The sequence below is a fragment of the Balaenoptera physalus genome (assembly GCF_965194825.1).
Source record: "Balaenoptera physalus genome assembly, chromosome: 11".
NCBI lineage: Eukaryota > Metazoa > Chordata > Mammalia > Artiodactyla > Balaenopteridae > Balaenoptera > Balaenoptera physalus.
In genome coordinates this window covers 31,852,329-31,874,569 of record NC_138896.1, presented here as the reverse complement: position 1 = coordinate 31,874,569, position 22,241 = coordinate 31,852,329, and the positions used below count along the sequence as shown (strand labels likewise).

The 22,241-nt window shown below is 53.1% G+C and overlaps 1 protein-coding gene across 1 annotated transcript; it reads left to right on the top strand.

Annotated features, from left to right (window-relative positions):
- Positions 1–1,457: 1,457 nt before the first annotated feature.
- CAPN11 (calpain 11) lies at positions 1,458–18,984 on the top strand (the record flags this gene model as incomplete). The annotated part of the gene is made up of 21 exons (XM_082413774.1): positions 1,458–1,488; positions 6,823–7,076; positions 7,435–7,504; positions 9,153–9,271; positions 10,120–10,253; positions 10,456–10,624; positions 12,162–12,245; positions 12,338–12,423; positions 12,668–12,742; positions 12,901–13,061; positions 13,210–13,383; positions 15,709–15,931; positions 16,224–16,263; positions 16,361–16,429; positions 16,515–16,572; positions 16,697–16,761; positions 17,044–17,112; positions 17,585–17,663; positions 17,761–17,877; positions 18,349–18,407; positions 18,542–18,984. The coding sequence occupies 21 exons, from the start codon at positions 1,458–1,460 to the stop codon at positions 18,566–18,568; spliced, it is 2,163 nt and encodes a 720-aa protein (XP_082269900.1). The 3' UTR covers positions 18,569–18,984.
- Between the last annotated feature and the right edge of the window lie 3,257 nt (positions 18,985–22,241).

The following is a 22,241-nucleotide window of genomic DNA, read 5'->3' as shown; positions in this document are numbered from 1 at the left end:
GAAGTCCTAATCCCCAATACCTCAGCATGTGACTTTGTTTGGAAATAGGGTCATTGCAGAAGTAATTAGATAAGATAGGGTCATGCTGATCCCACTACTGGGCATATACCCAGAGAAAACCATAATTCAAAAAGACACATGCACCCCAATGTTCATTGCAGCACTATTTACAATAGCCAGGTCATGGAAGCAACCTAAACGCCCATCGACAGACAAATGGATAAAGAAGATGTACATATATAGAGTGGAATATTAGCCATAAAAAGGAACAAAATTGGGTCATATGTAGAGACATGGATGGATCTAGAGACTGTCATACAGAGTGCTGTAAGTCAGAAAGAGAAAAACAAATATCGTATATTAACGCATATATGTGGAACCTAGAAAAATGGTACAGATGAACCAGTTTGCAGGGCAGAAATTGAGACACAAATGTAGAGAACAAACGTATGGACACCAAGGGGGGAAAGCCTTGGGGGGGTGGGGGGGCGTTGTGATGAATTGGGAGATTGGGATTGACGTATAAACACTAACATGTATAAAAAGAATAACTAATAAGAACCAGCTGTATAAAAAATAAATAAAATTAAATTTTTTTAAAAAGACAGGGTCATGCTGGAAAAGGGTGGGTCCCTAATCCAATACAACTGGTGTCTTTATAAGAATAGGAGAGAGACACAGAGAAGGCCATGTGAAGACACAGAGATGCACAGGGAGAACGCCATGTCAGTGGCTTCTGGAAACGAGGAAGCTTTCAAGATAAAGAGGTCTGGTTGGAGTGTCAGGGACAGCCCCTTCCTGGCAGCCTTGGGCGGAAGAAGAGGGTCTCAGACTTATCCTGACGGGATGATACAGTGAGGACAGCCAGCCTCGTGGTGACCTCCAGAGTGCGGGTGCTGGGTCTCCTGTCCCCACAGGGAGATGGCCCTTGGACTGGTGGGTGGGGACCAGGCAGATGGAAGGGGCCAGGTTAGCGACAGCAGCAGCTTGTGGGGGGACAAGTGGGAAGGAGGCAGCTGTTAAAAATGTGCCACTGGACGTCCCTTGTGGCTCAGTGGTTAAGAATCCGCCTGCCAATGCAGGGGACACGGGTTCGAGCCCTGGTCCGGGAAGATCCCACACGCCGCGGAGCAACTAAGCCCGTGCACCACAACTACTGAGCCTGCGCCCTAGAGCCCACGTGCCACAACTACTGAAGCCCGTGCGCCTAGAGCCCGTGCTCCGCAACAAGAGAAGCCACTGCAGCGAGAAGCCCGTGCACCGCAGCGAAGAGTAGCCCCTGCTCGCCACAACTAGAGAAAGCCCACGCACAGAAACGAAGACCCAACGCAGCCAAAAATAATAATAAAAAAAAAAAACGTGCCACTGACCTAGGAATCCCACTGCAGTTGGAGAGTTCTGGGTGGGGGTGGGAGTCCTCCGGCCCCTCCCCCCAGAACCTTCAACTGTCAAGCACCATGCGAGCCACCAGCAGGCCGCACTCCCCAGGTAGGCGTTGATGGGGTTTGTCCCACTCCTGTCCCTGGCAGACTAGGGCCTCCCCCCAGGGAAGGGGCTGTGTCCCCTTGAGGGTGACTCCTCCATCAGCCTGGGGGCTCCTGAGGCACAGGAGCTAGGCCTCTTCCTCAGCTGGTTTGGGAAAGAACGGGCCACGGATGGTCAGACCTGCAGGAGCCCAACCTCGTTGTCACCACTGAGAGTTTGGAGTCGGGGAGAGGAGAGGGACCAGCCACCGCGCTGTCACAGCCACCTGGGAAACAGGCTTGTGTGAGGGAAGCCCCCGTGGCCATGGCTGTGGCTGTTAGAGAAATAAGGGGCACCCTAGACCCAGCCTCCAGGCTTCTTGGGAAGTGCAGGCCGAAGGGGAGACCCCAAGCCCAGTCTAGACAACATCTTCGTTTGCTCTCTGCTCTGGAAATTAAGCTGTCCCTAAATCTACAGGTCCCCAGTCTGATGGGGGAAGACAAGACACGCCCTGTCTTGTCCAAAAATCGTCCTATACATTCACGCCTTGTTTTCACATATTGCTCTGGCAATCTGCCTGTCCTTCCCACAGCCAGCCTTGTCTGTCTGTCTGTCTCAGCTTGCCCATGGCCCTGGCCCTGAGACATTCTGGGAGATAACTGTGGTGAATGTGTGTGTGTGTGTGTGTGTGTGTGTGTGTGTGTGTGTGTGTGTGTGTGTGTGTGTGTGTGTGTGTGAGTCCTCCCTGCCAGCCACTGAGTCAGGAGCGCAGGCCCGGCCGACGGAGTATGCAGGACCTTAGGTAGGTTTGGAGTCAGGACAGTGACTCCTCGGCTGGCTGATGGTCCGGGGACGGAGGGCTCCCGGGAGATGAGGGAGGTGACATTTAACCCTCATCGCCTTGGTCTGCCCTCAGATGTTCTCCAATTTTCTTAGACACCAGCACCTTCTGTGGTCCTTCCAGACCCCCTGGAGAGCTCGGCATGTTCACTCCTGGGGGCAGCCGGGCAGAGGGCAGCCCCATGGTGGAAGGGCACGGAGGGTTCCTTCACCATGCGGGGTCTTGGGCCATTCACTTAGCCCAGGTTTCTCACCCTCCACACTCTTGACATTGGGGGGCAGGATAATTCTTTGTTGTAAGGTCTGTCCTGTGCACTGTGGGATGTTTAGCAGCACCCCGGCCTCTACCCACTGGATGCCAGTAGCTCCCACACCCCAGTCCCCTGTTAGGACAATGAAAAATGTCTCTAGACATCACCAAGTGTTCCCTGGGGATGTGATCACCCCCCACCCCTCGGTGAGAACCGCTGACTTACCTTCTCTGGGCGGACCCTGGGTTCACCCACCCAGGTCGGCTGGCAACATGGGGTGAGGACCCAGCAGTGAAACGAAACAAGTTCTGGATTCTCTTCTCTCTTAGGGATGTTCTTTGTCCTTCCTCTCAGGACCCTGTCCTTATGATCATTAAGTCCTGTGACAGAAGGGTATGCAGGGGGCTATGTGATCCTGCTAGGAGCTCAATAAATACTAACTAGTTGACCAGCCAGATCAGTGGGGAGAAGACAACTAACATTGTCTGAGCGCCTATGGAACACCTGTCTTTTTCATGTATGTTGCATTATTTAATCCTGATACATACTTCAAGATAGGGTATAGCAACCTCTTCATGCAAATGAGGAAACCGAGGCTCAGAGATGTAAAGCAACTTGCCCAAGGTCACACAGCTACCCACTCTGGCTTGGTGCAGCCCAGGGCACTAGCTCTACTAAAGAGAAATAAGCTACCTCCCGACCCCTTTTCCAACATCATCCTCAACCTCTCCTCCCAGCCCAGGGAAGGAGCTTAAGAAAGGCCACCTAGAGGCTGTAGTAAGATGGAAGAAGGGATGGCCCCAGACCTGCTGACCATTTGTCCTTCTCTCCAGCACAGCCTCTGCCCCTCCACCGAGGCTCCCTCCCTGAAAGGCAGTAAGGGTAGTGGGTGAGAGCATGGACCAGCCTGCCTAGGTGTGACCCTGACTCTGCTGCCAGCCAGGTGTGCAGCCTTGAGGAAGTTCAGCCTGTGTGCCTCGGTTTCTCCCTCTGAAGCAGGGAGACGATAATAATAAACCTAACTAACAGGGCTGTTGTGAGGATTCAATGAGTTAATGCACATAAAGTGTTTAGAGCCATGCAGGCATGCGCTAAGTCCTCAAACTCTGTTAACTATTATTACTTTTATAAATGCTGTGTAAGTGCTAGTTACTTTCATAACTGAGGGAGGATTCCTACTATCTTCTCATCACAAGCCACAGGCTTTATGGAAGAAGCAAAGGACAGGATTCCAAGTCTTTCTTCAGCAAACTCACCCTAATCCTTACAGCCAATGAAATTTTCTCCAGGCCTCAGGGACCCCAAGGGACCCCAGAGAGATCTCTCTGCTGTAGCCAAGACCTTTGTCATTCCCTGCACCAACACTCTGGCTTTCCTGGGCTGAGCTGAGCCCTTTCTGGTCCCCAGCCCAGGCATGGCCTGTGGACGGTGCTGGACTGGAGTCTGCAGGTCCCACCATTTACTGGGCACCTGCTAGGGGGCTCTCCCTAATGGATGGGGGGTCCCAGGGATGAACCACATGCCCACCCATTCCCTTCACAGATTCTTATTGGGCCCTCTTCCTGTGGGAGAAACTGAGATACACCGACCTTCTCCCTACAGAAGCTGCCAAGAACATCCTTCAAAATATTTATTGATCACCTACTATGTACACAATACAGCAGCAGGAATACAGCAGCAAACAAAACAGATCAAAATCCCTGCCTGCGTGAGCATTCATTCTATGAGGGAGGCAACCAATAAACAGAATACATGTGGACCTAGAGTGGAACAGGGAGTTGGGGAGCGCAGCAGGAGAGAGAAAACATAGATTTGCAAACATAGATGAAAAATTACTACTGTCTGCAGACAGTCACTCATTCATCCCCTGAAAACATTTCTGAGCCCCTGCTGGGTCAGGTGCAGTGTAAGACTGAGGGAACCCAGCAGTGGACAGGGGAGCCCACCTCTACCCTTGAGAGCGCATCACCTGGTGGGGGCGGGGGCAGACAGACCAGGCAGGGATGGGTGTCATAATAAAGGAGAGTGCTGGACACCAGGGCAGCCCCGACTCTGCACAGGCGTCAGGGGAGGCTTCACCAAGCAGGTGGCATTGAGCCAGGACTTCCCCAGTGGACAGATGTGTGTGTGGGATGCGGAATGATTCCAAGCAGAGGCACCGAGGCAGGAACAGTCGATGCAGCTGAAGAACAAAGGCAGCCTGTGCTCCAAGGCACTGGGCTGGTGGGTGGCAACCTGTGTGGGTTTGTCAGGCTAATAAGTGAAGGGAACGGGAGTCATTCCTGGACCCAGGGAAGTCCCAGGAGACTCTGGTGAGGGACGGGAGAATGGGTTTGCTTGCTTGGGTAATGGGAAGAGTAAGGGGGTATCAGATAAGTTCAGCCACAAATGGCCCGTGACCTCCTTAGTTGACTAGGATGGGGAGATGGCTCTGGGTCCCCAGGCCTTCCCACGGGGGAGAGCCACCTCCTTCCAGGGCAGCGTAGGGTGAAGGTCACAAGCCCAGTCTGGGGTTTGCGGTCAGGCTTAGTCCACCCCAGTCCTCACTCTGTGACCTTCAACCCACTACCGACCTACGAGCTCCGGCTTCCTGTTCCAGTACCCTGGGCACCGCGTGGCCCTCTCTCGGGGCCCTGCACAGGGCAGGCGCTCAGGACCGTCAGCTCTGCTGTTCTAACTCTTCTTGCCTGTCAGCTGGAGGGAGGAAGCGTAGCTGAGACCCCCTGCTCCCCGCTCTGAGGAAGGCAGCCCTCTCTGGGCCCAATCCGGTCTCACCTCTGGACAGCCCAGGACCCCCCTTCCCCCCTCTGCAGCTGCCCCCTTCTTTTCCTCACTCTGGATTCCTCCCACACCCCGGCCCCAACTGGGCTCTGTTTAACGTAGACCACATCCTTCCTCCCTTCCCCCAAGCGCTTCCTTATTCCAGAGGCAGCTGAGAATGTGGGGAGATGGGGGGTGGGGCGCAGGCCCCGGGTGCCTGGGTGGGGTAGGACTGGAGATTCAGAGTGGACCTCGGCTCCTCTCGCTCCTCCTCCACGCTCTCCTCCTGGGTCCCCTGCTGGTGGCAGGGGGGAGTCAGTCCCACGGAGGGCGGACGGGTGTGGGCGGGCATACTCAGGAAGGGTGTAAGAGGTTGCAATCCCTCTGGGGGAGGAGGGATCCTGGGTCCCCAGCCACCAGCTGGCTCAGGACCTGTCAGCCGGCCTGACTTTGCCTCTCAGAGACCCAGCCACCCCACCCACTGGGCCATTCCCTAACTGGACACTCCCCCACGAGCAGCCCCTTCCCCTCTGCCCTCCTGCCCGCTGCACTCCATTATTTCCACTCTCCCCAAAAGGCAGTGTCTGTTTGCATGGTCTGGAGGTCATTTTTTTTAAACAGCTTTATTGAGCTATGACTCACATACCATACAATTCACCCATTTAAAGTGTACAATCAGTGGTTTTCAGTACATTCACGGAGTTGTGCAATCATCACCACAATCAATTTTAGAAGCTTTTCATTCTCCCGCAAAAGAAACCCCATACCCTTTAGCCATCAACTTCCAATCCCCCAACCCTCTAAGCACTAGGCAACCATGATTATACTTCCTGTCTCTATATAGATTGGCCTGTTTGGGGCATTTTACATAATTGAAACCATACAATACGTGATCCTTTGTGACTGCTGTCTTCACTTAGCATAATGTTTTCAAGGTTCGTCCATGTCGTAACATGTCTCAGTACTTCATTTCTTTTTATTGTTGAGTAATATTCCACTGTACGTGTATTCTTCATTTTGTTTGTCCATTCATCAGCTGATGGACATTTGGGTTTTTCCCCACTTTTTGGCTATTGTGAGTGTTGCTGCTGCTATAAACATTTGTGCAGAAGTTTTTGTATGGACATATATTTTCATTTCTCTTGAATATATATACCTAGAGGTGAAATTGCTGAATCATATGGTAATTCTGTGTTTAACTGACGGACTGCCAGACTGTTTTCCAAAGTGGCTGCACCCTTTTACATCCCCACCAGCAGTGTCCGAGGGCTCCAATTTCTCCACACCCTCACCAACACTTGTTATTACCAGTCTTTTGGATTAGAGCCATCCTAGTGGATGTGAAGTAGTATCTCATTGTGACCTTGATTCGCATTTGTCTGTTGACGAAGGATGTTGAGCAGTTTTTCATGTGATTATTGGTCATTTGTGTATCTTCTTCAGAAAAACACCTATTCAGATCCTTTGTCCATTTTTTGATTGGGTTATTTGTCTTTTTATTATTAAGCGGAGCCCGTTTTCACCAACAAGGGGATGGCGGCTCACATAAGCCAGAACCGACTCAAGGCCAAGGGCATGGGCCAGCACCACAACGCCCAGAACTACAACAACCAGAGCTTTGAGGAGCTGCGAGCACTCTGCCTGCGGAAGGGGGAGCTGTTCAAGGACCCCTTTTTCCCCGCTGAACCCAGTTCACTGGGCTTCAAGGAACTGGGTCCCAACTCCAAACACGTGCAGAACATCAGCTGGCAGCGGCCCAGTGTGGGCACTGGGAAGGGAGGCATGGACTCATGGGGGGTGGGGGTAGTCGTGACGTCCCAGTCACTTGGATAATCTCCAATCCCCCACCGCCCTATCTTGGCTCTGTACTAGACTCCATTTCCATCAAGGCAGGGTCCGGTTCGGGACATGCTTAAGTAAAACCTCTCAGAAAACCCCTGGGAAGGTCACTCACTGACCTTTGCCATCACAGCCTACAATTAGGCCAAGTTCCCGCTGCCGCCCCCCATCCATGTTTCCCCTAGAACTCTAAGAGACAGCAGTATTCCCCAGGGAAGTGGGAGGGAGCTTGGGAGGGGGGTGTCCTGGGCTCTCTGAAACCTTTATTCCTTCTTTGCAGCAAATCACAAGCAATCCTCAATTCATTGTGAATGGGGTTAGCCCGACGGACATCTGCCAGGGAGTGCTCGGTGAGTGGGGGGCAGGAAAGCTGGGGGCAGGGGGTGAATTGGGGAAGAGTGCCGGGGTGTCTCCTGAGGCTGGGGGACTGGGAGTCCTGGGTTCAGACAGCTCTTCTGTGTCCCTGCTTCTCCCCTAATCCGGATTCCACCCCTACCTGCTGCCACCTGGGTCTGGGAGTAAGCAGGGTGCTATATTAGTTATCAGTTGCTCCAAGAGTCAGTGACTGAAAGCAACAAAAAACGTCTATCATCTCACAGTTTCTCCGGGGCAGGAATTAGGAAGTAGCATAGCCGGGTTGGTCTGGCTCAGGGTTTCTCATGAGGTTCCACAGGACCTAGAGGATCCCCTTCCAAGATGGTGCACTCACGTGGCAGGAGGCCCCAGGTCCTGGCCGCATAAGCTTCTCCGTAGGACGCTTAAGTGTCCACACATGGTAGCTGGCCTCCCCCTGAGTGAGCGGCCCAAGAGAGAGAACAAGGAGGAAGCCCAAATGCCTTCACCACCTGGTCTCAGGAGAAGCAGGCGGTAACCTCCCCCATGTTCTGCTGTTAAAAGCAAGCTTGCAATCCGGCCTAAGCTCAAGGAGAGGGCAATTAGGCTTCCGCTAACCACTGCAAGTGACACGACTTCCTCAGTCTGGGGTATCAGGTAAAGGAGCGGCCACTCTCCTGCAGCTCCCACGGACAGCCCCCAGAGAGAGCTTCCTCCCTAAGCCTGGTCCTATCCCCCGGTTTTCTCCAAACCCCTCATTGCATCTTAAGGAAGAAGGCCAGGGTGGGCTTCCTCTAGGGCTGAATTCTGTCCCATTTGTGGCAGAGAAGAGGGCAGGGTGTGGGTAGGGCAGAGGCCAAGGAGACAGCAGGTCCCACAGCTGCCGCTGGGGCTTACTGGGCTGGAGGGCCCAGGGTTACCGGAGGAAAAATTGCTTCTCCCTAAGTGCCCTTTCCACGATGGTGACTAGAGTATCCTTAACATTCCTCTCCCCTCTTCTGCCCCCATCCAAGGGTTCCTCAGGCAGCCAGAAGGCCTTGGTAATCACAGAAGCTTTGCCAGTGCCCTCAGCCTCAGCCTGGCCCACGTCCCCCCACAGGGCACCACCCTGCCCCAAGCCCCACCCGTGGTCTGAGATTCCCCAGGAGAGATGGCTACAGATAACCTCAGCCCAAGAATCCTGCCCCTGTGTCCCAGCGAGGGTACAGACTGAGCCCCTTGGGTCTCTAGTATTACAGGGCTGACAACAAGGAGAGCCCTCTTGATCACCACACCACTGTAATCATGGGGTAGAGGCGGGGGGCCATGGGGAAGAGGACTGGCCTTGTTCAAGGGACAGGAGACGACTGGCTGTCCCCCAAAGATGGCAGGTCCCAGAGGGAGGAGTAAGACCAAGGCCAAAAACACCTTCTCCCCAAATCCCAGAACAAAAACATCCGGCTCTGATTTGTGAGTCTCTTGCCTAATAGAAAAGGTGGAGAACTCACCCCCAGAGCTGGCCCTTCTGCAGCTTCTCCCTGCTTGCTTCCTCCCTGAAGACTCATCAGTGGGAGGGCATCTCTGTCGGGGAGGGGGCCACAGGGCAGCTCCTGCTCCTCTGGGGCTTGGACTCCGGGACCCACACACGTGGGAGTGCTCAAGCTGGGAGCCCTTCTGTCTTCCCAGGGGACTGCTGGCTGCTGGCTGCCATCGGCTCCCTTACTGCGTACCCCAAACTGCTGTACCGCGTGGTGCCCAGGGGGCAGAGCTTCAAGAAAAACTATGCTGGCATCTTCCATTTTCAGGTGAAGGGCGATTTGAAAGCCAGAGTTGATTTGTGTATGAGGGGTGTGTGTGTGTGTGTGTGTGTGAGAGAGAGAGAGAGAGAGAAAGAATTAGTACATGCTTTGAAGTTTACCTTTTTTCTTTCCTTTTTGAAAAAAACGACATTTATTAGGGTGGATTTTTGTCTAATTATCAGAGAAATGTCCGCTCACTAAAGAAATTGTGTAAGCTAATTTTTTAAAGCCCCCAAAGGAGATAGTTGTTATCAGTTTGTGATTCATTCTCCTCCTCCTCTTCCTCCTGCTTCTCTCTCTCTCTGTCTCTCTTTCTCTCGGTAGATACACTCACATATGTATATGCACGTATACGTGTGTGTATGTGCGTGTGTGCATATGACATTGGGAGTTTCTGTCATGTAATTTTTGTAATCTGCTCTTCAAATTATTCAACATGTGGACAAATTCCTCATGTCATAAAAATATTTCTGAAAGTCACAAGAGTTTTTAAGACCTCAGAAGTCCTAAAGTCCAGCCAAGGTCAAAAGGTGGGTGGGTCCCTCTGGAGGCCATGGCAGAATCTGGAGGTGAGGCTGGGGGGAGGTTCAGGCCTTTCACTGCCTTTCTTTGGCGGCGGCGGCGGCGGCGGAGGGGTGGCGGGGTTGGGGGGGGCCCTCTGTTACTGGTGTGTCACTGAACCTGACACCAGGAGGCGCTCGTGTAACAGAGTCTTCATGCAAGACGGGGGGGGGGGGGGGGGAAATGTGCGCGCGCGCGCGCGCATGCGCGCATGTATGTGTATATGAGCTCGGAAGGGGGCCTGGGGCATACAGATGCCCCAGGCCCGCTGAGACCCATCTTGCCGCCCGCAGATTTGGCAGTTTGGGCAGTGGGTGGACGTGGTGGTGGATGACCGGCTGCCCACAAAGAATGGCAAGCTGGTGTTCGTGCACTCAGCCGAGTGCACCGAGTTCTGGAGTGCCCTGCTGGAGAAGGCGTACGCCAAGTGAGTGCCCCAGCCTGGCGATTCGCCTGGCCTCCAAGCTTGCCCTGACAGTTGGCAGTGACGGGGGGTAGGGGAGCAACTGGAATCAGGGGAAGAGGCAGGGGGACGGCAGGGCATCCCTCCCTTCCGTCACCGCACCCTCTGAGGTCCAAGCTCACAACTGCATCCCAGAGCCCAGACGGTGCCCTCTCTGTGCCCACAGGCTGAACGGATCCTATGAAGCCCTGTCTGGGGGCAACACGGTGGAGGGCTTTGAGGACTTCACGGGGGGCGTGACCCAGAGCCTCCAACTCCAGAAGCCCCCTCCGAACCTGCTGAGGATGCTTAGAAAGGCCATAGAGCGATCCTCCCTCATGGGGTGCTCCATCGAAGTAAGCCATGCTTGGTCCTGCTTCAGGGCCTTTGCACCTGCTGTTGCTTTCACCTAGAAAGTTCTCTCTCCAAATACCTGCATAACTAGCTCCTTCTCATTCATTTTTTAGTTCAAATGGCCCTTCCTCAGGCTAGCCTTCCCTGCTTCCCAATCTAAATTAGCCGCTCCTGCCTCCCATTTCCTCTCTACTTTGTTTTGATTTTCTCCCCAACATTTATCATGATCAGAAACTGTCTTACTTATCGACGTGTATATTCACAACCAATCTTCTCCAGACAGTTTTCATATTCCATGAAGACAGTGACTTTATTTGTCTCATTCACTGCTGGGTCCTGGGACTTAAGATGGTACTTGGCATGCAATAGATACCCAACACATATTTGTTCAAATAAATAAATGAACCCAGAGTGCTACTGTAAGACCCAGCAATTGTATTTTTGGGCATTTATCCCAGAGAAATGAAGACTTATGTCCACACAAAAGCCTGTACCCGAGTGTTCAAAGCAGCTCTATTCATAATAACCAGAACTTGGAAACAACTTAGATGTCTTTCAAAGGGTGACTAGTTTAACAGGTGCATACATACCAGGGGATACTACTCAGCAATAAGAAGAGATGAACTATTGACACACAAAACAACTTGGATGAATCTCAAGGAAATTATGCTGAATGGAAAAAGCCAATCCCAAAAGATTCCATACTGTATGATTCCGTTTATATGACAGTCTTGAAATGACAAAATTTTTTTAAATGGAGAACAGATTAGGAGTTGTCAGAGGTTAGGGAAGAGGGCCATAAGAGGTGGATGTTGGTTGTAAAAGGGCAACACGAGGGATGGTACTGGTGATGGAAATGTTCTATATTGTGACGATGGTGGTGGATACAGAAAACTACACTTATGATAACAATGCGTAAAACATACACAAATGAGTACTAGTAAACGTGGAGACATCTGTATAAGACTGACAAATTGTGTCAACATCTTCATCCTGGTTTTGATATTGTGCTATAGGGAATTCCCTGGCAGTCCAGTGGTTAGGACTCTGCGCTTCCACTGCAGGGGGCAAGGGTTCGATCCCTCGTTGGGAATCTAAGATCCTGCATGCTGCGTGGCACGGCCAAAAAAAGAAAAAAACATGATATTGTGCTATAGTTTTGCAAGATGTTACCACTGGGGGATACTGGATATGGGGTGCACGGATCTCTCTCTATTATTTCTTAAAACTGCATGTGAGGGAGTTCCCTGGTGGTCCAGTGGGTGAGACTCCAGGCTCCCAATGCAGGGGCCCGGGCTCAACCCCTGGTCAGGGAACTAGGTCCTGCCTGCTGCAACTAAAAGATCCCCCATGCCACAACTGAAAAAACAAAAAAACCCCAAAAAACAAAGAAACCTGCGTGTGAGTCTACAATCATTTGAAAATACAAAGTTTAATTAAAAAAAAAAATGAACCCAGAGAGTTGTCACCTCTCTTCAGGTGCCCCCATCCCTCTGACCAGACCTTTGAGTTCCTTTCCTTCCTCTCTGTTCTGTGTAGATCAACAGCCAAAGTGACTTGGAGTCGTTGACGCAGAGGATGCTGGTGAGAGGACATGCTTACTCGGTGACCGGCCTTCAGGATGTGAGTCTGACCACTACACCCCACCCAGAGGGGCAGGAGAAGGAGAACTTCTGTGACCCTACACTCCTAACCTTTGCCCACAACCCACCCAGGTCCTGTACCGCGGCAGGATGGAAACACTGATTCGGGTCCGGAATCCCTGGGGCCGGATTGAGTGGAATGGAGCCTGGAGTGACAAGTAGGTGCCCCGACCAGCACTCTGGGGGGAGGGGCAGAGCACAGAGCAGGCCCACGAGCAAGGCCATGCCACAGAGGGACCGACTGGCCTCCGGTCACCTGCGCCCAGTGTGAGCCCTTCCCCTCTAGATTCTCCATCTAACCAGGACCCCCAGTAGGCAGACGTTCAGGGATAAGGGCATCCCTGGGGGAGGACCGAGGTGCCTCCCGACCCCCTGCCCCTCTACTGCCTGTCTCTGCTCCAGTGCCAAGGAGTGGGAAGAGGTGGCCCCAGACGTCCAGAGGCAGCTGCTGCACAGGAAGGAGGACGGGGAGTTCTGGTCAGCGCCGCTTGAGAAGGACCACCTTCTGTCCCCACACCCAGTCCCTTCATCTCTCCTGCCACTGTCCCGCCTGTGCCTTGGATGGGGAGGCTCTGGCGGGGCGCCTACAGGTGTGGGTGTGCTGCTGATGGGCTCTGGCCACCCCTCCACCACAGGATGTCCTACCAAGATTTCCTGGACAACTTCACCCTCCTGGAAATCTGCAACCTGATACCCGACACGCTTTGTGGGGACTACAAGAGGTGTTGGCACACCACCTTCTACGAGGGCAGCTGGAGGAGGGGCAGCACTGCAGGGGGCTGCCGGAGCTACACTGGTGGGCGAGGGGACCCAGGGGAGCAGGGAGCAAGGGATGGGCCACTGACTCACCGCACTCCTGGGCCCCGTTGAGGAGGCGGGCACTTGGCTGGGAAGCCCATCCACCCTGGGAAGGGCAGGGCCAACCTGACCTGCTTCCTCCACAGACACATTCTGGACCAACCCACAGTTTAAGATCTCTCTCCCCGAGGAAGATGATGCCCCAGAGGACGACGAAGCCGTCTGCACCTGCCTAGTGGCCCTGATGCAGAAGAACTGGAGGCGGGCACGGCCCCAGGGAGCCCAGCTGCAGACCATCGGCTTTGTCATCTACTCTGTGCGTGCCCAGCTGGTCCCCCAGCCACTCTTGCTCTCCCCATGGCCTCACCCCTGGGACCACTGCCCACCCCACCCCACCACCTGCCCCGGGACCAGGACACCCTCCAACCGCCTCCACACCCCTGGCTCTTTCTTTTTTCCTTTTTTTTTAAATTGGAATATAGTTGATTTACAAGGTTTATCAGTGGTACTTATACATATATCCGCTTTTTTTTTTTAAGATTCTTTTCCCGTATAGGTCATTACAGAGTATTGAGTAGTTTTCCCTGTGCTATACAGTAGGTCCTTATTAGTTATCTATTTTTTAAATTTTTTTTTTTAGATTTGTTTATTTATTTATTTATTTTTGGCTGCATTGGGTCTCTGTTGCTGCACACTGGCTTTCTCTAGTTGCAGTGAGCAGGGGCTACTCCTTGTTGCGGTGCACAGGCTTCTCATTGCGGTGGCTTCTCTTGTTGTGGAGCACGGGCTCTAGGCGCGCAGGCTTCAGTAGTTGTGGCACGCGGGCTCAATAGTTGTGGCACACGGGCTTAGTTGCTCCACGGCGTGTGGGATCTTCCCGGACCAGGGCTCGAACCCGTGTCCCCTGCATTGGCAGGCAGATTCTTAACCACTGTGCCACCAGGGAAGTCCTAGTTATCTATTTTATACATAGTAGTGTGTATATGTCAATCCCAATCTCCCAATTTAATCCTCACCGCCCATCTCGGCCCTGTCTCTTTCTGGAGTGGTGCTTTGCGCTTTTGAGGCAGGGCTGGCAGTTTTCTTTTCAGATTTTTAAAATCTAAAACACTTAGGGAGCACTTCCTTTGTGCCAGGCATTGTTCCAAAGGCATTTTGAATAGTAACGCCTTTAATGAAGAGGAAGGCGATTGGGAGCCAGAGAGGTGAGGTCACTTGTCCAAACTCACACCAGTTCCCACACACTCGGAGATTTCTCCACGGCCCCCAAGCCTCCCCACAGCTGCCCCACCAAGAGCATGGACTCCGGCTGAGAGAAACCCCTGACAAGCATTTCCCAAACAGTGCTTTGCAAAATCCTAGAAATGCCCGTTTGTCCATTCATTCACGTAGTCAGTGATATTCATGGAGCACCTACTGCAAGCCAGGCCCCAGTCAGTCTCCAGAGGTTCAATTGTGAACAAAAGCAGACACGAGCCTTGCCCTCCTCCTAGGCTGTCAGTCCCCCAGGTTAACAGACACACCTGAAGCCATTTCCAAGGTTAGACACAGCCCTGCCAGGAAAGGCTGTATTCTCTACCCCAACCCAGAGCTCCATGGGACCATCAGTATATTAAAGGTTCTGGTCATCCCTGGAGGAGAGCAACCTATTTATCTTGGTTTATCTCACCTTTTTTACAAACTTCTATGTGCTCATTCCTCGGTTTCAACAATCCCCTATTAACTTCCTGCAAGACATGAGCGCTCCATGGAAAATGCTCTCTTAGTTTTTTATCCCAGCTCTTCAACTGTTCAGCAGTGTGAGATTGGGCAAGTTATCTCACCTCTGGGGGATTCTGTTTCCCATCCTTAACCTGCAGTGGTAAAAACCTCCCCTTGGCAAAACTTTGTGTAAACCGTACTTTGCCATCCAAAGCAGAAGGGTTATTTTTTTTTTATTGGGGTGTAGTTGTTTTACAATGTTGTGTTAGTTTCTACTGTACAGCAAAGTGGAGTTCCCTGTGCTATACAGTACGTTCTCATTAGTTATCTGTTTTATACATATTAGTGTATATATGTCAATCCCAATCTCCCAATTCATCCCACCCCCTTTCCCCCCTTGGTGTCCATACATTTGTTCTCTACGTCTGTGTCTCTATTTCTGCCTTGCAACCTGGTTCATCTGTACCATTTTTCTAGATTCAAAGCGGAAATGTTATTAATGCTGGGACTTTTAGCTCTTAGAGCCCACGCCCCTCCCCACCACCAGCGTCCCAGTGCCCTTAGCACCCCCCAACACACACACACCTGGCTTCCACAGGCCTGAGCCCCTTCACCATCCTGGGGATCTGACCCTCCTCTCTTTTCCCTTCCCAGGTCCCAAAGGAGGTACAGAAGACGTGGGGCTTGATCCTGGGCAGACATCCACCCTGCTCCTGGCATGTGGATGGGCAAGGGGTGGAATTCGGCGAAGGGTTCTGGGGCCCACCGGGTCAGGGTTCCGGCCCCCTTGGGCCCTGAGTGAGAGTCAGGGAAGGAAACGACCACACTGGGGTTACCTGCCAGATGGACAGGGTCCAGGCCCTCCCTAGCCCTGCCCAGCCGGGCATCACCGTGGGGGTCCCTCCCTCCCTGCCCTCCCCTGTGGGCCCTGTACCCACCTCCAGGGCACGTACAGTTTCAGAACCTCCAGGACGTCCACTTGAAAAAGGACTTCTTCGTGAAGTATCAGGACCTGGGCTTCTCAGAGATCTTCACCCACTCGCGGGAGGTGAGCAGCCACCTCCGGCTGCCTCCGGGGGAATACATCATCATTCCCTCCACATTAGAGCCGCACAAGGATGCGGACTTCCTGCTCCGGGTCTTCACGGAGAAGCACAGCGAGTCCTGGTGAGGGGCCCCACCTCACTGCTCCAAGGCCACCTGCCCCAGAGCTGTAAGATTCAAGCTCAGGGTGCAGTCAGCTGGTTCCCCCCGCCCCCGTCCCTATTTTACAGTCAGGGAAACTTAGGCATGAGGCAGGGAAGTCCCAGGTAGTAGCAGAGCCAGAATCAGAAGACAGATCCCACGGAGCCCATTCCGTATTGCTGCAGACACATGACATGACCTCCCTGACCATCCCACTGGAATCCCTGTCTCCCTGACCCCTGCTCACTCCGAGCCTTCATCCACCTCTGCCCAGGGAACTGGATGAAGCCAACTTCGCTGAGCTTCTCCAAGAGGTGAGGGGAGGCTGTGTGGGGTGGGATTTGGGGGCAGCATGTAGGGGTGTGGAAGAACTTTCTGGACTGTGTCCCTCTCCCACTCCTTTCCCTCCAGGAGAACATCTCTGAGAATGACATAGACCAGGACTTCATACGTTTGTTTCACATAGTGGCCGGTGGAGAGGTGAGAGGCAGAGGGCTGGGAGATTGAAAGGAGGTGGTTTGGGGCTGAAGGGGCCAGAGAGAGGGTTTATGGTCCCCCTTCCTAGGACAAGGAGGTAGGCATGTATGAGCTACAGAAGCTGCTCAACAAGGTGGTCTCCAAAGGTGAGTCTTGCATCCCCAACTCACAACCCTTCCCACCAACCTTAATCACCCCCACCCCTCCCCCCAACCCCGACCACACCCTGCTCATCCCTCCCCTTCTTCCTGCCCCTTCCCTCCCTCACAGTCAAAAACCTCAAAACCAAGGGTTTCAGCCTGGACGTGTGCCGCTGTATGGTCAACCTCTTGGATGTATCTTCCTGTCCAGTGGGCAGTCCTGTCCAGTGCTCTCCTGCCCCAGCCCCCTACCCCTGAGCCTGGCCCCAAGGTGGCCACCTCTCTGACCAGCCATGCCCTCCTTCCGGATGGGGATTAGGCGCTGGGGTAACAAAAGATGCCAGTTCTTCCGGCTGTTACCATGGTTACCATACAGGCCCCTTCCGTCTTGTGCCCTACCTCGGTGAGTCCCTCTGATTCCCAGCCCCCAGGGTGCCCTCCCCACCCACTCCTCTTATATCCTTGACTACCTCCCAGAAAGATGGCTCTGGCAAACTGGGGCTTCAGGAGTTCCAGATCCTGTGGAGAAAAATCAAGAAATGGACGGTAAAGGGCACTGAGGGGGCAGTTTATGGAAGTAAGAAAGAGAGGTCCTCCAGAGGGATGAGGACTAGTAAGGACGGAGCTGGAACAGGAGCCCCTGACTAGACACACACACACACACACACACACACACACACACACACACAGACACACACACACACACACAGACACACACACACACACACACACACACACACCAGGATGGAGCCGTTGATGTGTTGGCGTATTAACTAGTCAAAATATTCAATAACCAGCACAGTCCAGGTATCAGCCATCGTAAAGGATACAGGCAGAGAGCCCTGGGCAGGGTGCCAGGAACTAACCCCACAGTCACCAGGTGATAGGAATACTGGAGCTCAGGGGGTGGGCCAGCGTAGGGGGCCCCTGGGGTCTTGGGTAGCAGTCGTGAAGCATTTCATCACTTCAGCCACCGTGCCATGCACACGGCCCTACCACATGTGTCTTGTCCCTTCAGGACATCTTCCGAGAGTGTGACCAGGACCACTCAGGCACCTTGAACTCCTATGAGATGCGCTTGGCAATTGAGAAAGCAGGTGGCCAGGGGCAGGAGAGGGCTTTGGGGCAGGGAGGGGGGAGGCAGCAGCAGCCAGAGGGCTGGACTCTCCCCCTCCACACTCCTCTCTCTCCCAGGCATCAAACTGAATAACAAGGTGACACAGGTGTTGGTGGCCAGGTATGCAAATGACGAAATGATCATGGATTTTGACAGCTTCATCAGCTGTTTCCTGAGGCTGAAGGCCATGTTCAGTGAGTCAGGCACCTGCCCACTCCCCACCCTGGGCCAGGGGACTGCCGGCCTTCTCCCACATACCCACACAAAGAGCACTGCTCCAGAACCACTCCCCTCCACCGGGCACAGATGATCTGGGTTCAAATCCCAGCTCCACCACTTGCTGGCTCTGTTGCCTGGAGCAACTCACTTTATCTCTCTGTGCCTCTGTTGCCTTACCTATAAATATAGATAACAGTACAGCCTGCATAGAATGGAGGCAGAGATTAAATGAGATAGTATTTGGATAGTACTCAGAACAGGCCCTGGTTCAGAGCAAGGCTGTAGGAGTCCTTACCATTAATTCCCTGCTGGGCTGCGGGTTTGGCTGGGAAGAGGGAAGGAACAGCTCCTTACACCCTTTCTGACATCCTCCCTAGTCGGGAAGGGGTCTTGCAGACCACTGACTCAGCTCCCAACCCTTCTCCCTTGCCTCCTCCTCGAAACAGCGTACTTTCTAACCATGGACCCTAACAATACTGGCCAGATTTGCTTGAACCTGAACCAGGTACATGGAAAGGATCCTCAGGCACGGGCCCCCACCCCCACCCCCCGCCGTGGCTCCACTGGCCCTTCCCTTTCCCCAGACATCATGCCCCACCACCACCTCTCCCATCCTCTGATGTTCTTCTTGCCCCACAGTGGCTGCAGATAACCATGTGGGGTTAGTCACTGCGGGAGCCTGGCTTCCTACCGCCGTCAGCACCGCCCCCCGCCCCGCCCCGCCCCACCCCCCGCCGGGTTCTGGCCTGGGGGGCGGGGTGCACCTTGTGGCGCTCAACTCTGCGGTCTCTGCTGATGGAAGGGCCGAGATGCTTATTCCAGCAGCAGGACCTCCAGACCCACCCTCCCAGCGCAAAGTGTTTTTCTTTTACCCCAGCCAGGCTTCTGGTGGCTGGATTTACCCCACAGTCTCCCTCGCTCTCTGAGTACATTTCACTAAAGATTAAGTGACACTTCTGCGGTGTCCCCGGCTGGGGAGGCTGTCCACGTTTCCTGCCCTGCTCGCGCTCGCCTGTTTCGTGGCTCCTCCCTTCTCCCCCTCACTCAAGGGCATTATTATAATGAACAACACATGCCACAGGCTTCTGTGTCTCTGTGTTTCTATGCCAGGAAAAGACTGGCAGGGGTGTAAGTCATTTCCTCAGTACCAAAGAAGGGGGGGACCCAGGAGCTCTCAGTTGGGGTGATACCACCCCCTGTCCAGGGAGCATTTGGAAATGTGTGGTTGTCACAGAAGCTAGAGGGCGCTGTTGTCATTTATGGGCAGCGGCTGGGATGCTAAAGGCATGAGTCCCTGTCTGTGAACTGTACACAGCGCGGTACCCAGAGCAGCATCCGAGGGGAGGGCTGAGCCGCAGGACCCAGAACCGCCCCTCCCATCTCCTTCCTCAAACTGGAGTCTCCAAAGGTGACACTGCTGGTCTCTCAAAAGTCAAAAATCCTGCACTGGCAGGAGTCAGCCAGTCATAGAAAGGAACTGACCCTCTTGGATGCGTGACTGGGAGGGGTGGGGGACAGTGGCCGCAGGCGAGTTCATTCCTGCCTTAAAGGTGTTCAGATTCAAATCATTCTTACTGTTAAGAAACTGCTGACTGCCAGGCTATTGTCCTCACCGGAAGGGTGGAGGAATCCTTGGTTCACCAGTCCTTGACCTTGGAGTCTCTGCCTCAGACGCCCCCTGCTTCCAGCCCCCAGCCCCCAGCCTCCTGCTGCAGTGGGAAGACTGAGACCACCAGCAGTGCCCCCCAACTGCACTTCTCCTGTCCTTCCAGATCGCTCCGTGGCTTACCCCTCTGGGGAACTGTGCCTGTGAGCTTTTCAGCCTCTTGCATACAGACCGCCTCCAAATTCCCTTAGATTAGGGTCGAATGAATCTAAACCCCAAAAGAATTGGAATCCTTCCTGGGTCTGTGTACTTTCAGCTTCCCAGGGTGGCTAGCTTTATTTCCTCCTGCAGTAAGGACTCAAAGACTTCCTTCTATTTGCACTAAACACGCCCATTCCTCTTATGCTTGGGGGGTGGGGGGCTTCCAGTCTTCCTGGATCTGGTGACTGATTCCCTGCACCAGCCCTGCCCCCTGCCTCCTCTGTGACAACTGCCCATCGCTGTCACTCCATTGCCTCCCCCACCACCTCCTGAGGAATCATTTCCAGCCCTGCCACTCTCTTCTCCCATCCTCTCCCCTCTGCAGTCTTGTCTGAGAGAGGAGGTCACACTCTGTTAATGAGGGTCTTAAGACTGATTCCTCCACCCTTGTTTTCTACCACCACCTTTTCTCCTCAGAGCAGCGAAGGAGCAAAGGTCCCTGGGTGGGTCAGGGATCCTTTGGGAGAGGCCGGAAAACTAGCAGGTCCTTTGAGTTTTGAGAGAACCCAGCAGTGCCCAGTTGGTTCTGGGGTGCCCAGCAAGATGCTGACCCCACCCCATCCTTGTCCCTTGCCCTAGCGGAAGATGCTGCCAACTTCTGGCTGGATGGCCTTGGGCAAATTATTTTATTTCTCTAACAGAGTTTCCTTTTTCTCATCTGTCAGTTGGGGGTGACAGGGAATTCCCTGGTGGCCTAGAGGTTAGGATTCTGGGCTTTCACTACCATGGCCCAGGTTCAAGCCCTGGTCGGTGAACTGAGATGTCCCGCAAGCCGTGTGGCTCGGCCAAAAAAAAATGGGGGTGACAGTGCCTGTCTCAGAGGGCTGCTGTATGGACGACTGAGGTTATGAGGGTGAAGTACTGTGCTTCCCACAGATGGTAAACTCATTGCTGTTACCTAAAAATTGGGTTCCCCTCTTGGTGGGTGTCAAGCCAAAAGACACAACTAAGCCGAAGAGCAGGAGAAGGAAGGATTTATTACTTGCAGCAAGTAAGGAGAACACTGGAGATCTTTCCCAAAGCAGTGTCTCCCCAACAGCCAAATTGGGGACGTTCTAAACTAAGGGTACATACATATTCATGACGGGGCTTGAGCAGAGGAGAATTCAGCATGGAATTGGGGCAAAAGTCAACAGAGGCCAAGCTTCAGTTGACTGAAGTCACAAGGGCCAGAAAAGGTCAACATCACCATCTCTTAGGTTCCAGTCAAGCTGGTGGTTGAGCACTTCAGGCTAATCTTTACCACTGAACCAGAATTGGGAGTCTTTACAACTGATTTATTATCTTTGCCATTCTTACTTCTCTTGCCTAAGTCATTTCGTTCTTCTGTTCCCTTACGATCATTATTATTGAGACCTGTTCAAGGGCAAGCATTGTGGCCAGGCTTAGATCACAAAACGGTTTAGGCTTAAATGGCTTCTCTTACGTCAAAAAACTATATCTGGGGACTTCCCTGGTGGTCCGGTGGGTAAGACTCTGCGCTCCCAATGCAGGGGGCCTGGGTTCGATCCCTGGTCGGGGAACTAGATCCTGCATGCATGCCGCAACTGGGAGTCCGCATGCCGCAACTAAGAAGTCTGCACGCTGCAACTAAAAGGTCCCGCGTGCCAAAATAAGATCCTGCGCAGCCAAAATAAATAAATAAATGAATAAAAATAAAATATTAAAAAATAAATATATATATATATATATATCTGGATCCCCCTACCCTTTCTGCTTATATCGTCACCACACTTAGCAGAGCCCCATATATAGTTTGTGCTCTGAACAACTAAAAGGGGCATCATTCACCCAGATTATGATGTGAGGGGCATCCCCAGAATTTTAGCACATGACTGCCCTGTATTGGAAAAGTGAGATGAACTAGCATACATTTAATAAACATATCTAATTCATGCACGCATCCAACGTGTATGCAAACATGCCTACATCACATTCCTCCACATCCAAACTCTAAAACAAAAGCTCCCCCCAGCTACAGCCAGGCCTGGCTGCTCCCTCCTCCTGCCTGTCAAGTCTGCTCTCTGCACACACACCCTCACCAGCCCCTTCTGACTCAATCTTGTTCAACTTCACTTGCCTGCTTCCCCAGCCTAATGCTTGGGAGACCTTTCCCACCTCCCAGTGGTGTGTAGCCACATTTTCTGCTCTTCTCTTCTGGTCCTCAGCATGCGGCACTTCCTCTGTTCACAGAGGTGGGGTTTTGCTGGGGAAGGGCACTAGACCATGCTGCCTGCACCCTGCACAACACAAGCTGGGTGCCCCTGACTGAGGTCACATGGTAATCTAGAGTTCACCTCTGGATGACTCACTGCCACTCTCCCCAGCAGCTGCCCCCGTTTCCTTTAGACCCCTCTCTACACCCTCCAACTGCACTGCAAAGATGAGGCCACATCAGGGAAGAGGTCCCTTGGAATAGATAGCTCCAGAGCTGCTTCGTCCTCTGGTCTCTGAGAAAGTGGGGTCAAAATG